Source organism: Penaeus japonicus, unplaced genomic scaffold (assembly GCF_977035675.1).
Source record: "Penaeus japonicus unplaced genomic scaffold, GWHDUDI00000001_assembly GWHDUDI00000002, whole genome shotgun sequence".
In the NCBI taxonomy this organism is placed as follows: Eukaryota; Metazoa; Arthropoda; class Malacostraca; order Decapoda; family Penaeidae; genus Penaeus; species Penaeus japonicus.
In genome coordinates, this window is record NW_028234404.1 from 8,260,633 (window position 1) to 8,273,316 (window position 12,684).

Below are 12,684 nucleotides of genomic sequence, written 5' to 3' on the forward strand. Positions count from 1 at the left end.
GTAATGACACGTAAAGTGTCATCTCACAAGTTGGTGAGGTGATGAGTGATGGCAGACTGATATGTTGGTGATGATAACTATCTGATTATTGACATGTTGGTGTCAAGTTAATTACTGACCGGTTGGAGATGGTAATTAATTAAATTACTGATCGAGTGATGATGCTATAAAAATGAATATACAACAAAGTATCAATAACCGGTCGAGTAAGTCTTCTCTCTAAATAAGGAATAAAGTAAACAACTTTATGAAGAAAGATCTTTCTAAGTTAACTTTATGTTCTATAAAAAATCGTATCCAGTCGGGCTTAGAAAATGTTTAAGTATATCTGGGAACTGCATTGCTCTTCGACATCGACATGTGGGTTTGGAAACTTCAAATACCAGTCAAAAAAGTAACGATGAATCGAAACTGAGAAAACAAAATGGCTCGGGCGAAAAAAAGAAGAGATCAGGAGAAAATCCAAAAAAAAGATATATGTATACACACACACACACACACACACACACACACACACACTAGAAACAGAAAATGGGACAGAAACAGAAAACGTGGCATAAAGGTGGACACTAATTAGTCGCGAAGAAAGGACAAGAAAAAAAAAAAAACGATTTCTGAGAAAGACGTCAGTAAAGGAAAGCACCTACCAAGAATCCAAAACCACTTGATAATTATTATATCTAGTAACCATGATAGGATGAATGATGAAACAAGAGGCAGCGAGAGAGAGGCAAGTAAAGAGAACAGTAACCAACGGAGGGAAGGACAGAGAAACGGATAGAAAGACTAAAAGCACAAAGCAAGACAAAGGCCTATGGGAACTTGATGTCCGAAACTAGACAGGGAAGAAGAAAAAAAATTGAGATAAAAAAAAATGTTATTAGCATTGAACAAAATAAAGATGCAAGTTGTATGATCCTTGACAAGAAAAAAAAATCCTGTACAGATAGAGGGAGTATCTTGAAAGGCTCATGAATAAGCAAATGAAAGGCAAATAATGGTAAACAGGCAGTGCAAAAAGAAATGGCGGTAAGCATATCTAGACAACAGCTAATTAACGTTCTTTGAAAGATAAGAAAATATAGAGAGGCTGCAACGGAAGTTTAGAAAACCTTAGAAAAAGAAATAGAAAGGATGTGCAACATGGAAAACATATTTGCTCAAGAATACATAGAAACTACAATACGCTTATCTGATCAAGAGGTTTTAAACACCCACAGGAAGATACAAAATGGCAAAGACACATAACCGGACAATAACACAAAATACGAAAGTATGAAATTCCTAAAGTGAAGAAGTAAACATTAAACACAAGTTGATGTACATTGTCGCCCACGAAACAACACAATCATGGCGGGATATTACAGTGGTACTGATATGTGTTAATGTTATTAAGGTAAATGCATTATGATATAGATGATGATATCAATGATAATCAGAATGGTGAATATGATGATAATGATGATAGTAATCATGATGATAATAGTTATTATGATAATGGTAATAATGATAGTAATAATAATAATAAAATAATGATGATTATGATAACGATGATAATAATAATGATGCTTATAATTTTTGCCATTATTATCATTACCAATATTACTATTGTTGTAATTTTGATCATTGTCATTATCATAATAATGATAATAATCACTGACAAAAAAGATGATAAGGATAATTGCAATGGTGTTGATCATCATACTGACAGAAATTGGAGGATTCATTATTATGCTAATGATAAAAATGAGAATAACATCAATAGATTAACATTATCATTGTTGTAGCCATTGTTATTACTATAAACATTAGTGCTACCGTTTTAATAACTATTATCATTATCAACATCATCATCATCACCATCATTAATATTATCATAACTTTTATTATCAAATATTTTATTTGTTTTAATAAGCAATATATTTTTTTGTGTTGTTTAGCAATCCATTGCATTAAATCGTGATAATCATAAAGTTTTACAAGCAAGCGCCATAAAATCAACCATGAGCTAAAGCTGAAACGATTGAATGTATCATAATGTATGATTCAGATTGTCATTAAATCAAAATTGAAGTCATCATTAAAATTATGAATACATCGAAGATTAACCAGCTGTAATAAAATCAGCCAGGAAATTTGCAAACTGGCAACAGATAGAGCAGACGACAGAGGATTCCCGCCAAATATTGACCAATCATCGGCCTTGTTACAAAGGATAAACAAAACCTATGAATGGTGCTTTCTTAGGGTACATTAGCCAATCAGAGCTCTTGTTATGCACACCATGCAGCACAGTACTTTTACCTCCCTGGCACTCTCATCTCACGATTATTACAACAAAATCCCTCTCTTTCGAAAAAACAACCAAACCTACTCAATAGCAACCAAACCCACAATTAATATCCAATCAAAAACCTCCCCCAACCCACTTAAAACCCCACCAAAGAACCCCAACCCCACAAAAACTCGCGGGGAGGCAAACAGAACAGCCCCTCCCGCCGGTCACGTGACACCCCAAAAGTTCGCGCCAAAAAGCGGCAAAAGGGAAGAAGGACCGAAAGACAAGACTCGCGTGGATTCCATCTTCCTTTTTCTCTCCCCTTTTCGCCCGTAAATAAGCCATGGATGTCGCCGAGACCCAGACCGGACAGACTCACGTGAAGGATGAAGTAGGAGATCGCTGTCAGAAGCTCTTCCAGGATTTCTTAGAGGAGTAAGTAGTGAAAATACGAGATGGAAATCCCGCCGAAAGTTGGTGTGATTTCCAGAATTTTTGTATCTGTAGTTTCTCTTATTATGTTTCCTCTTGAATCTCCCTTATTATCATTCTCTCCTCTCGTATGGCCGTCTCCTTCGTGTTTTTTGTGAAAATAAGGCGTTTGTGAAGCACCGTAGACGAAAATCGAGAATGAAGTCCTACACGAATACCTCCTTTGTTTGGTTATTTTGTATTTCATTCCAATTACTTTTTTCCGTTCGGTCATTTCTTTATCGTATTGCTTTGGTTACATTTGGTAAATCATTGCAAGTGCAGACCTGCAAAGCCTCTCTAAATTATTGTTACTATTTTTCTCTCTATTTTCTGATTTTTATCCTTTCTTCACTCGTTTCTTGTTATGATGTGAGAGTTTTTCTTCTCAGTGTATTCTTGACTGGCTGTCTGATTTTACCGATTTTACGTTTATTCATATAATTCATTGTCTATTATCTTTGGTGTCAATGCCAAGTGATTTAGAAAATGTTGGCAGCAGCTTTCAAAACAGGATATTTTTCTCCTCTTTACTTGTGCTGGATATTTTCTGTTCCTATCCACTTGAAACTTGCTATATCTGCAATGGAAGGTCTGCTGTCAAGCGGTCGTTGTGGCCTCCATGTAGTGTTCTTGTGTTCATTGTGTCGTGTTCTCCGACAAAGGCCAAGCAGCCTCCATTAGATTAACAAGATAGAGCTTGGACTCGTTTCTTATTAGATGACGCATTGCCACAAAAGTCCATAAGCTCGATCTTGCTGGAATATACTTTGTGTTTGACAGAGCGCCAACAGTGCTCAGTGATCTCACTTGAATGGTATGAGGACATTAGTGGATGTTTGGGTATTTTCTTTACTTGCTTCTGTTTTTAATGGTTTTGTTTTTCTTCATTCTATAGAAGTTTATATATGTTAATGTGTGTGTATGTCTGTAGGTAATTGCATGTTTGTGAATAATACCAGTTTGTTTATATGTATTGCTAGGTGTGTGTGTTTGTATCAGTTTCTCTGCATGTGCGTGATGATGATTGATTAAGAATTATAATGAATGAAAAGGATCATAGTGTGTTTGTGTGTGTATGTATCTATCTGTATCTGTTCTTTTGCATATGTGCATACTTTAAGACCTCAAACTTGTATGATGCACAGAATCACACCATAGTCACCTAAATCTGCCATTTCATAAATGCATCTATCATTAAATTAATCAACCTCTTCATTCCACCAAAGATTCCAAGAGGACGGCGAGGTCAAATACCTGGAAGATGCGCGGGATCTGGTCAAACCCGAGCGCAACACCCTAGAGGTATCCTTCACCGACATCGACAAGTACAACCAGAACCTCGCCACCACCATCGTCGAGGAGTATTACAGGTGAGGGACTGGAGGCTGCAAGTGCAAGATTGGCATTGCAGTGGGAATAAGTGACTACAGTGAAGTGTGGGTGTGGATTTTTTCAGGTTGCAGTACTTGGTGTTTTGATATGGGGTGAGAGCTTGTGATAAGACCTAGGAGGAGGTATATGCTTCCAAAAGAATATTTTACAATTGCATGATATGAGAGCAAGTGGTTTATCATTGATGTCATTATTATAGTGGTCAGCCTTATTATCATTGTCAATACTCTTCACACCATCTTAGGACCTTAATCCTACCCAGCTGAATGGATAGCTGCTTGTCTCCTCTATTCAGTGATCTCATGTCGTGCACAAACAGATCTTGTCACCTTATGTCATTGATATATTCATTGTGGTCTTAATTGTAGCATCCTCTTGCCTCATTACTATGTATAAACTAAAGTAGGCCTTTGGTTCTTTTTGTATTCTAACTCTCCATTCTTTCTGTGCAATTCCTGCTATCCAGGAAAACATTCTCTTCTCCATACAAGAGCACTGATCTTATAACACTTGTATATTTTCATTTTTAACTTTAACATTATCTTCTTGTCAAATATTACTGTCACTTCTTTCCATCTTTCTTAATCCTCCAACTCCCTTATTATTATTCTGCTATAATTACTCTTCTGACTCTCATCACCATCATTACCATCACTTGTTAGTCATAATTAATATTCTTCTCAGTTTCATCTTTATTTACATCCTAATTACCATTGCCCTTCCTACCCCCTAGAGTCTACTCCTTCATCTGCCGCGCTGTCCGCAACTTTGTACGTGATCATGCCGAAGTTGCTGTTGAGAAGGAGTACTATGTCAGTCTCATTGACGTCCCTACAAGGCACAAGATCCGTGAGCTTGTCACCCACAAAATTGGTACTCTTGTCCGCATCTCTGGACAGGTGAGCTTTTTTGCTGTGTCATTGTTTGAACAAGTCCTTGACATGCTGAAGATGGTTCTATTGCTCTCTTTCATTCTTTCTGTCTTTCTATCACTCTCTCTCTTATTTATAAATATATGTTTATTTTGTATATAATAATTAGAAATACAACATGTGACTTTGATGATTTATTTTGCATTGTTGGTACATAATACTATTGGTACTAAAAGAAATGTTCAATATTTCAGGTTGTCAGAACCCACCCAGTCCATCCTGAACTAGTAGCAGGTACATTTGTATGCCTGGACTGTCAGAGTGTCATTAAAGATGTTGAACAACAGTTTAAGGTAAGTTTTTGAACCTTCCAGACTTAACAAGAACTCATGGCATGATTTTATGGTTGAGTTGTACTTTTTTTAATTTATTTATTTTTTTATTATGATCATTATCATGTCCTCTTCAAGGGAGATTACATTTTTCTTTTTTTTTTTCTTTTTGTATTATTCCTGAAACGTCAATTCTTTATTCTTGTTTATATTAGTATTATCAATATGCTTATTTATTATGTTGTCTGTATTTTAATCACTTATCATTATTAAATTCACACCCTTTATCCCCCCTAGTACACCCAGCCAACCATCTGCCGCAACCCTGTGTGCAGCAACAGGCAGCGCTTCATGCTGGACACCAACAAGAGCCGCTTCGTTGACTTCCAGAAAGTGCGCATCCAGGAGATCCAGGCTGAGCTCCCACGAGGATGCATCCCACGGAGGTGAGGTTAAGCTCGGGTTGATGGGGGTGAAACTTTTTTCTTTCTTTCTTTCTATACTTTCTTTCCCATAGGTAAGTTATTTATTTTTTATTTTGAGTCATTATCCTAAACAATTGGTTTTATGCAAGTTGATGTAGTAGTATTTGTTATTGCAATTTTTTAGATTATTTTTTTATAGCTTAGTTGGAAACAATTAGAAATATAATATTTTCTAGAATGGTAATTTATTAGTATTTTTCCAGTCAAATGATATGTTCATGTGATTACTTCTTGCACAAATACATATTTTACAAAGTTTCTGTAGTACTGCAGTACACAAAATACGAGGAAGAGTTTAATCAAATGAAACCACCTTGAAAAATATATCCAAATAAAGGACAAAATAACTCGAGAGCTACATATCTTAACTGATATGTTCCCGATCATTAGATTTTACCTCATGATCATAATAACAGCTCAAGGTCACCATGTCATCAAGCTAATTTGTTACCCTTGCCTTCGGTAGTGTGGAGATTGTGGTGCGAGCAGAAGCTGTGGAGAGGGCACAGGCTGGAGACCGGTGCGATTTCACTGGTGCTTTGATAGTAGTTCCCGATGTTGCTGCTATCAACCTACCTGGTGCGAGGGCTGAGAGTTCTGCCAGACACAAAGGTCGGTGTTTTAGTATTTTGTGTTGAGATAATGTATAATGCAAGATGGATATGCAGATGTTTTAGTTGGTTGAGATTGTAGTATTAATCCTTGTGGGAAGGGCACATCTTAAGATGTTGAGCCTGGCCTTAGTATCTTCAGATGTGTCTGTGGGTTTTATATAACTTTCTAGAGTTATTATATGACAGGAATCTGTATATGACATTAGCAAAGTGATGCCAATTCATATTTGGTATGATGTCCTATTTATATAACTGAAGGAATAAATAGCTTATAATTTCAACAAAAGGAAGAACACAGTACAAAGTTGATTTGATCCTGTGAAATATACCTGTCATGGAAGGGTTAATGAGTGATTCTGCCATTTTTCCTTTTAGTTTTTATGTTCTTTCTCATCTTTTTACTCATATTTTATAAAGTGAATGTTGCCTTAAAAAAATAAAAAATAAAAAAATAAAAAAATAAAGTCCACTCCCAGTAGTTACAATTTCATCAGCAGATAAGTAACTTGCAAAATAACAACTTTATCAGAAAACATCTACTTTCAACCCAATTTTTCTAAATTTGTTCTAATCTTGTTTGCAGGTGATGATAGTGAGGGCGTGTCAGGTCTCAAGGCTCTTGGTGTGCGTGATCTTAACTACAAGATGGCTTTCCTGGCTTGTTCCATCACCCCAACGAACCCCAAGGTTAGTATTTCTTAAAAGCTTCAATGAAGTTGGACTTTTAAAATGTAATCTCATGAAAATATAAATTGTAAGTTCTATGGCCATTTCTTAATTATTTTTGTTGTTGTTAGAAGATTTGATTGGAAGGCAGGTAGTACAAGCTAGTGTTTGTGTTTGATAAGTGATTAATTATAAGTCGTACCTCAGTTAGGTAATTGGAAAACTTCTGGGTATAAAGGAGACACTAAATCATTATGAAAATAGCTAGAGCAAGCCAAATTTTTCTTTTCTGGTGAATGTTGGTTATGTAATATAAGTAACAGATTAATTTTACAAAACAGAGTAGTCTCACTTTGAAAAGGTAGAAATTGATTTTTTAACTTTTGTTTTATATTTGTAACTGAAATTCTCTATTTGGCCAGGAGATTAAATAAGTGAACTGTTTGTACCCTATTTTATTTATTAAACTTATTCCTTCAGTTTGGTGGAAAAGAAATTCGAGGTGAGGAGATGACAGCTGAGGGCATCAAAAAGCAGATGACAGAGCTGGAATGGAATAAGGTCTATGAAATGTCCAGGGACAAGAACCTTTATCAAAATCTCATCTCTTCACTCTTCCCCACTATTCATGGCAATGATGAAGTCAAGAGAGGTGAGGGCTCATTATTTTCCTTTTTTGTGTGTGTGTGTGTGTGTGGGGGGGGGGTTGGTTTCATCTATAGAGCTTGTGAATATATATAAAGTAATTTTTGTTTTCTAAGTTTGGCCCTTTTTATGTTGAATGTATCATGAAGGATAACCTCTATTGTTACTTCATTTTCATAGTCTATTTTGTACAATTGTTTACCAATACCTGACTCTTCACTTTACACACAGGAATCTTGCTTATGTTGTTTGGTGGAGTTCCAAAGACCACAATGGAAGGCACAACTCTCCGTGGTGACATCAATGTGTGCGTTGTTGGTGACCCTTCCACTGCCAAGTCGCAGTTCTTGAAGCAGGTATGTTGGGCGTTTCCTATGTGGTTACATAAGGCTTATTAGATGTGTTTGTAGGGTCATGTAATAGTTTAATGTGATTATACCAGAGGCATAAGTTATTGGATTGTTCTTGATGCATTTTTTATCTGTTGGCCTTGGTTGACTTTATACTAGGGATGCAAAATTCGTTGCTGTCAAATGATAAGTGCCTTCACTGAATACTTTTGTCATGCTTAGCCTGATTGCATAGACTTTTACTTTTATTTATTCCTTTGTTCTGTAGATACTTCAATTGTTATATATGATTTTGTCTTGCTAGATTTACCTATATATATTAACCTTTAAATAAACTTTATAGAAAAATCTAATTTTTTTTTTTTTTTTTTTTTGGTGATCAAGATTGTTATATATTTAGGTATAGATAAAATGATACAAATCTCAGGTGCACGTTCTCTACAAAAAGATATTTTTACTTGATTAGAGCAATTATCAGTATTTCGTATATCTATATTCTAAAACCTAACTTGGTAATACCATGAAGTAATCACCAGAGCAGAGAAACATGTTGATATTACATACATAAATGCAGACTCACAGTGGAGAGAGTATGTAAACACTCACCCTAGTGTTGATGAATGGAGAATATCCCTACCCAACCTTTCCTCCCATTCCTACAGGTCTCCGACTTCAGCCCACGTGCCGTGTACACTTCTGGCAAGGCCTCCTCGGCAGCTGGTCTCACAGCTGCTGTAGTCAAGGATGAAGAATCGCATGAATTTGTAATTGAGGCAGGTGCACTCATGTTAGCAGACAATGGTGTGTGTTGCATCGATGAGTTTGATAAGATGGATGTGAGGGACCAGGTGGCCATTCACGAGGCTATGGAACAGCAAACCATCTCTATCACCAAGGTTAGTTTGAGTATTTTGCTTTTGATGTAAACATTTTGTCTAAAGTGTGGTTGATAGATATGGCACATTTTATGTTTGAAGTAGCATTTACTTTCCATGTACAGATCAGATTCTAAATCTCTTACAGAGAGAAAAGTTCCTTAATTTATATTTTGAACATGGTCAAATCACTCTTACATTAGTCTCTGAATTGCAAGAAACCCTTACTAAATTATGGTCCAAGTCATGTCAGAACTCTCTACCTTTTCTTAAAGATATGAAACTATTCTTCTACAGGCTGGTGTAAAAGCCACATTGAATGCCCGTACCTCCATCCTTGCTGCTGCCAACCCTATCGGTGGCCGCTATGACCGCACAAAGTCCCTCAGGCAGAACATCACACTCACTGCTCCCATTATGTCACGTTTCGATCTGTTCTTCATCCTTGTTGATGAGTGTAATGAGGTTAGTGTTATTGCTCTTCTTCTCCTTCTCCTTATCATCCTCCTCCTCCTCCTCCTCCTCCTCCGCTTGTTCTATAACATTTAATGATCTAATTTTAAAAAGTTACTTTTGTTTTTTCTGGAATTTGTAATGTAATTTGTATTAGGATACCAGCTTCAATTTAGCTGGTACTGTGAACTTACGTTCTTTGTGTTTGTTAGGGCCTGTAAAAAGTATTCATCTGTTATGGATTTTGAATAGTAGATTGAGCCATTCAAGATAAATGAAAGAGAATGGAAAAATATCCTAGCTGTTTCTATACTTTTCATACTCCATAGAAAAATTAACGTTCTTCATCCCCTATTAGTTATTTAGGAATAGATTGTAGAACAAATTTTACCAGCAATTGTTATTATCAACAAAACCATAATCACAGGTAACAGATTATGCCATTGCAAGAAGAATCGTTGATTTGCACAGCCGCAATGAGGAGAGTATTGAAAGGACATATGCCCTTGAAGAAATCCAGCGTTACATCATGTTTGCCAGACAGTTCAAGCCAAAGATTAACAAGGTGAGAAAAATAATAGTTTGCTTGAATTTCAAAGATCTTTTTTTTTGTATTGAATTTGAAAACTTGGAAACCATAAAAATTGTCTTACTATCTTGCTTTCCTATTGAATCTAGAATCCTTAGTAAGGAAATATTAATTCCACAGTGTCCCTCTTATAAGGTAAATCCAGAATTTCTGATATAATCCTTTTCAACCCTACCACAGGAAGCAAGCGAATATCTGGTAGAACAATACCGCAACCTCCGTCAGCGTGATTGTTCTGGGGCTGCTAAATCCTCATGGCGTATTACCGTCCGTCAGCTGGAGTCCATGATCCGTCTGTCTGAGGGCATGGCCAGAATGCATTGCTCTGATGAGGTCAGTTGAAGATAAAGTGATTTTAGATGGTATTTTTTTGGTTCATTTTAAAATTTGAATATGGATTTATATGTTTATCATTTATATGTAATTTAAAAAAATCTATATTTAATTTTTTTGACAGTAACATCAGGGAATACTTCATTTTGATTTGGTTTACCAATTTGATAATATGAAGGTTCTAATATGCCACTTGTTTTATCACTTCCTGTCTTCTCTTATCTAAATGAAATTTGTTTCTCCCTTTACAGGTCCAGCCAAAACACGTGAAGGAAGCATTCAGATTGTTGAACAAGTCTATTATCCGTGTTGAACAACCAGATGTTCACTTAGAAGATGAGGAGGAACAGCAGGTGGATGAGCCTATGGAGACCGATGAGAACAGAGCGCCAAATGGACAGATCAATGGTAATGCCAAGGGAATTGCAGTTCTACATATATAAAAGCACTTAGAATTATAAAAATTTGTCTGACATAGTATGGAGGTAAGGATCCTTAACTAACATTTGTCTTCTCTCCCACCCGCAGGTCATGAGGAATCTGCAGCAGACTCTGATGCCCTGAAGAAGAAGAAGCTGAAACTCTCTTACGAGTCATACCGCAACATGTCCAACCTCTTGATCATGCACATGAGGAAGGAGGAGACATCAATGGAGGAGGAAGAGAGCTCGGAGACAGCTGGTTTGAGACGCTCGGCTGTTATTAACTGGTACCTGAATGAGATCAGTGGAGACATCGAAACAGAGTCTGAGCTGATCGAGAAGAAGATGCTGGTCGAGAAAGTGTTGGATAGGCTGACCTACCATGTGAGTGTCTTCAAGAAGTTAATGATAGATGTTGCAAAGTTGTTTGTGTATTTGAAATAAGAAAAAGGGCAACTAGCTAAGGCTTTTCTGACTACCTTTTTTTTTTTTCTAAATTAAACATAAATTTGATTTTTAACTCATTCCTGACGGGGGAATTCTAGCCTTGAATGTCCAAATGCCGGGGCGTTCGAATTATTAGGCCTAAATCAATTGAATGGCCGGCACAATACTGTGCCGCCCGGCAACTGGGCTTTTGAATGCGCGGTACACATGCTGTACCACCCGTCCTGTGTGGGTTAAGATGCATTGAAAAAGTATGCTAATGTTTTTTTTTATTTTCTCTTTTTCAGGATCAAGTAATTATCCCCCTAACACGCAGTGGATTGAAAGGATCAACTGCAGAAGTTGAAGAGGAAGACCCCATGCTTGTCGTTCACCCCAACTACATAATCGATGCATAAAATGGAAGAAAGTTCTGTACATACACTTCGAAAAAAAAAAAATCTTCGCTAGAAAAATATTTTTTATACTTCCTATGTGGGTTTGCACTATTTTGTTTGTCGTTTTAGAGCAGACTGAATTTCATTAGCATAAGCAGAACAAAAACCATTATAAGGCCGTATTATAATCTTTTTAAGTTCATCTAGAGTGTTTCTTTTAGATTTAAGTTGCAAATATATAAATCTGTTATGTTGTAAATTGTTCATCTTTAAAACCCAGTGATCCGTAAGTGCCTTTTGAAGGATGTTGTGATACATTTGATAGATTTGGAAATTATTCCTTCAATATATGAAGGCTTATGTCACAATTTTCATTGTTACACAAATGATGTTCAAACTCAACTCAGCTGAAGATGTTCAAACTTATATTTAGGAATGTTATTGATGTCCAATATTTCAGCTTTGTTTTTTTTATTTTTGTTTTTCTTTTAATTAAATTGTACAAGCCCAAACATTATTTTTCATTGACCCTTTATTGTAATATTTAGGAAGCCTTTCTTCTCTAATTTATACAGGTATCAGTAATTTCTATAATTTTTGTAATTGTTTACAATTGCTTAAAATCCATGAACATTCTTGAATAAATTTTGACTAAAATGCATAATGAGTATCAGGAAAATACATACAAGGTTTTGCATTAGAAAATTTAAAAATTGGACATAAGAGAGCACTCATTGACAGACCATTGAAAGTGAAATAACCAGTGGGGCACATGGGAAGTGTTTCAAGACTATAGGTTTGTCAGTTAAAGTAAAATTTTATGATGAACAATCTACCAATGACTTAGTCATAAGAGGTGCATGACAAGTGTCAGAATCGAGCAACCCCCTAAAAATGAAAATGGGAGCAAGACCGAGTATATGTGCTTGAAGAAGAGGGAGGGCACAGAATGGTGCAATTGTAAGTAGAGGTGAAGGCGGAAGAGTGTAAATACTTGATGTCCACTTTTAAAAGTAATAGACATTGTGGTAGAGGTCAAGAATGGAGAGCAGGCAGTGGGTAATGAAGAGTAACAAGTGA

At 36.1% G+C, this 12,684-nt stretch overlaps 1 protein-coding gene across 1 annotated transcript; it reads left to right on the forward strand.

The window, feature by feature from the left end:
- Positions 1 to 2,487: 2,487 nt before the first annotated feature.
- On the forward strand, positions 2,488 to 12,116 carry Mcm6 (minichromosome maintenance 6). Its single transcript, XM_043003027.2, has 16 exons — positions 2,488 to 2,713; positions 3,979 to 4,122; positions 4,878 to 5,043; positions 5,271 to 5,369; positions 5,646 to 5,794; positions 6,300 to 6,445; positions 7,031 to 7,134; positions 7,594 to 7,765; positions 7,990 to 8,114; positions 8,771 to 9,004; positions 9,281 to 9,448; positions 9,864 to 10,001; positions 10,206 to 10,358; positions 10,610 to 10,766; positions 10,887 to 11,164; positions 11,515 to 12,116. Exons 1-16 carry the CDS (start codon positions 2,622 to 2,624, stop codon positions 11,623 to 11,625), a joined length of 2,436 nt encoding a protein of 811 aa, XP_042858961.1. The 5' UTR covers positions 2,488 to 2,621; the 3' UTR covers positions 11,626 to 12,116.
- Positions 12,117 to 12,684: the final 568 nt, after the last annotated feature.

Excerpts from the sequence above, each read along its gene's own strand:
- Mcm6 (XM_043003027.2), top strand. The coding sequence starts at position 2,622 with ATGGATGTCGCCGAGACCCAGACCGGACAGACTCACGTGAAGGATGAA. Across the intron at positions 7,766-7,989 it reads CAATGATGAAGTCAAGAGAG|GAATCTTGCTTATGTTGTTT; the intron begins GTGAGGGCTCAT and ends CTTTACACACAG. Across the intron at positions 10,359-10,609 it reads GAATGCATTGCTCTGATGAG|GTCCAGCCAAAACACGTGAA; the intron begins GTCAGTTGAAGA and ends CTCCCTTTACAG.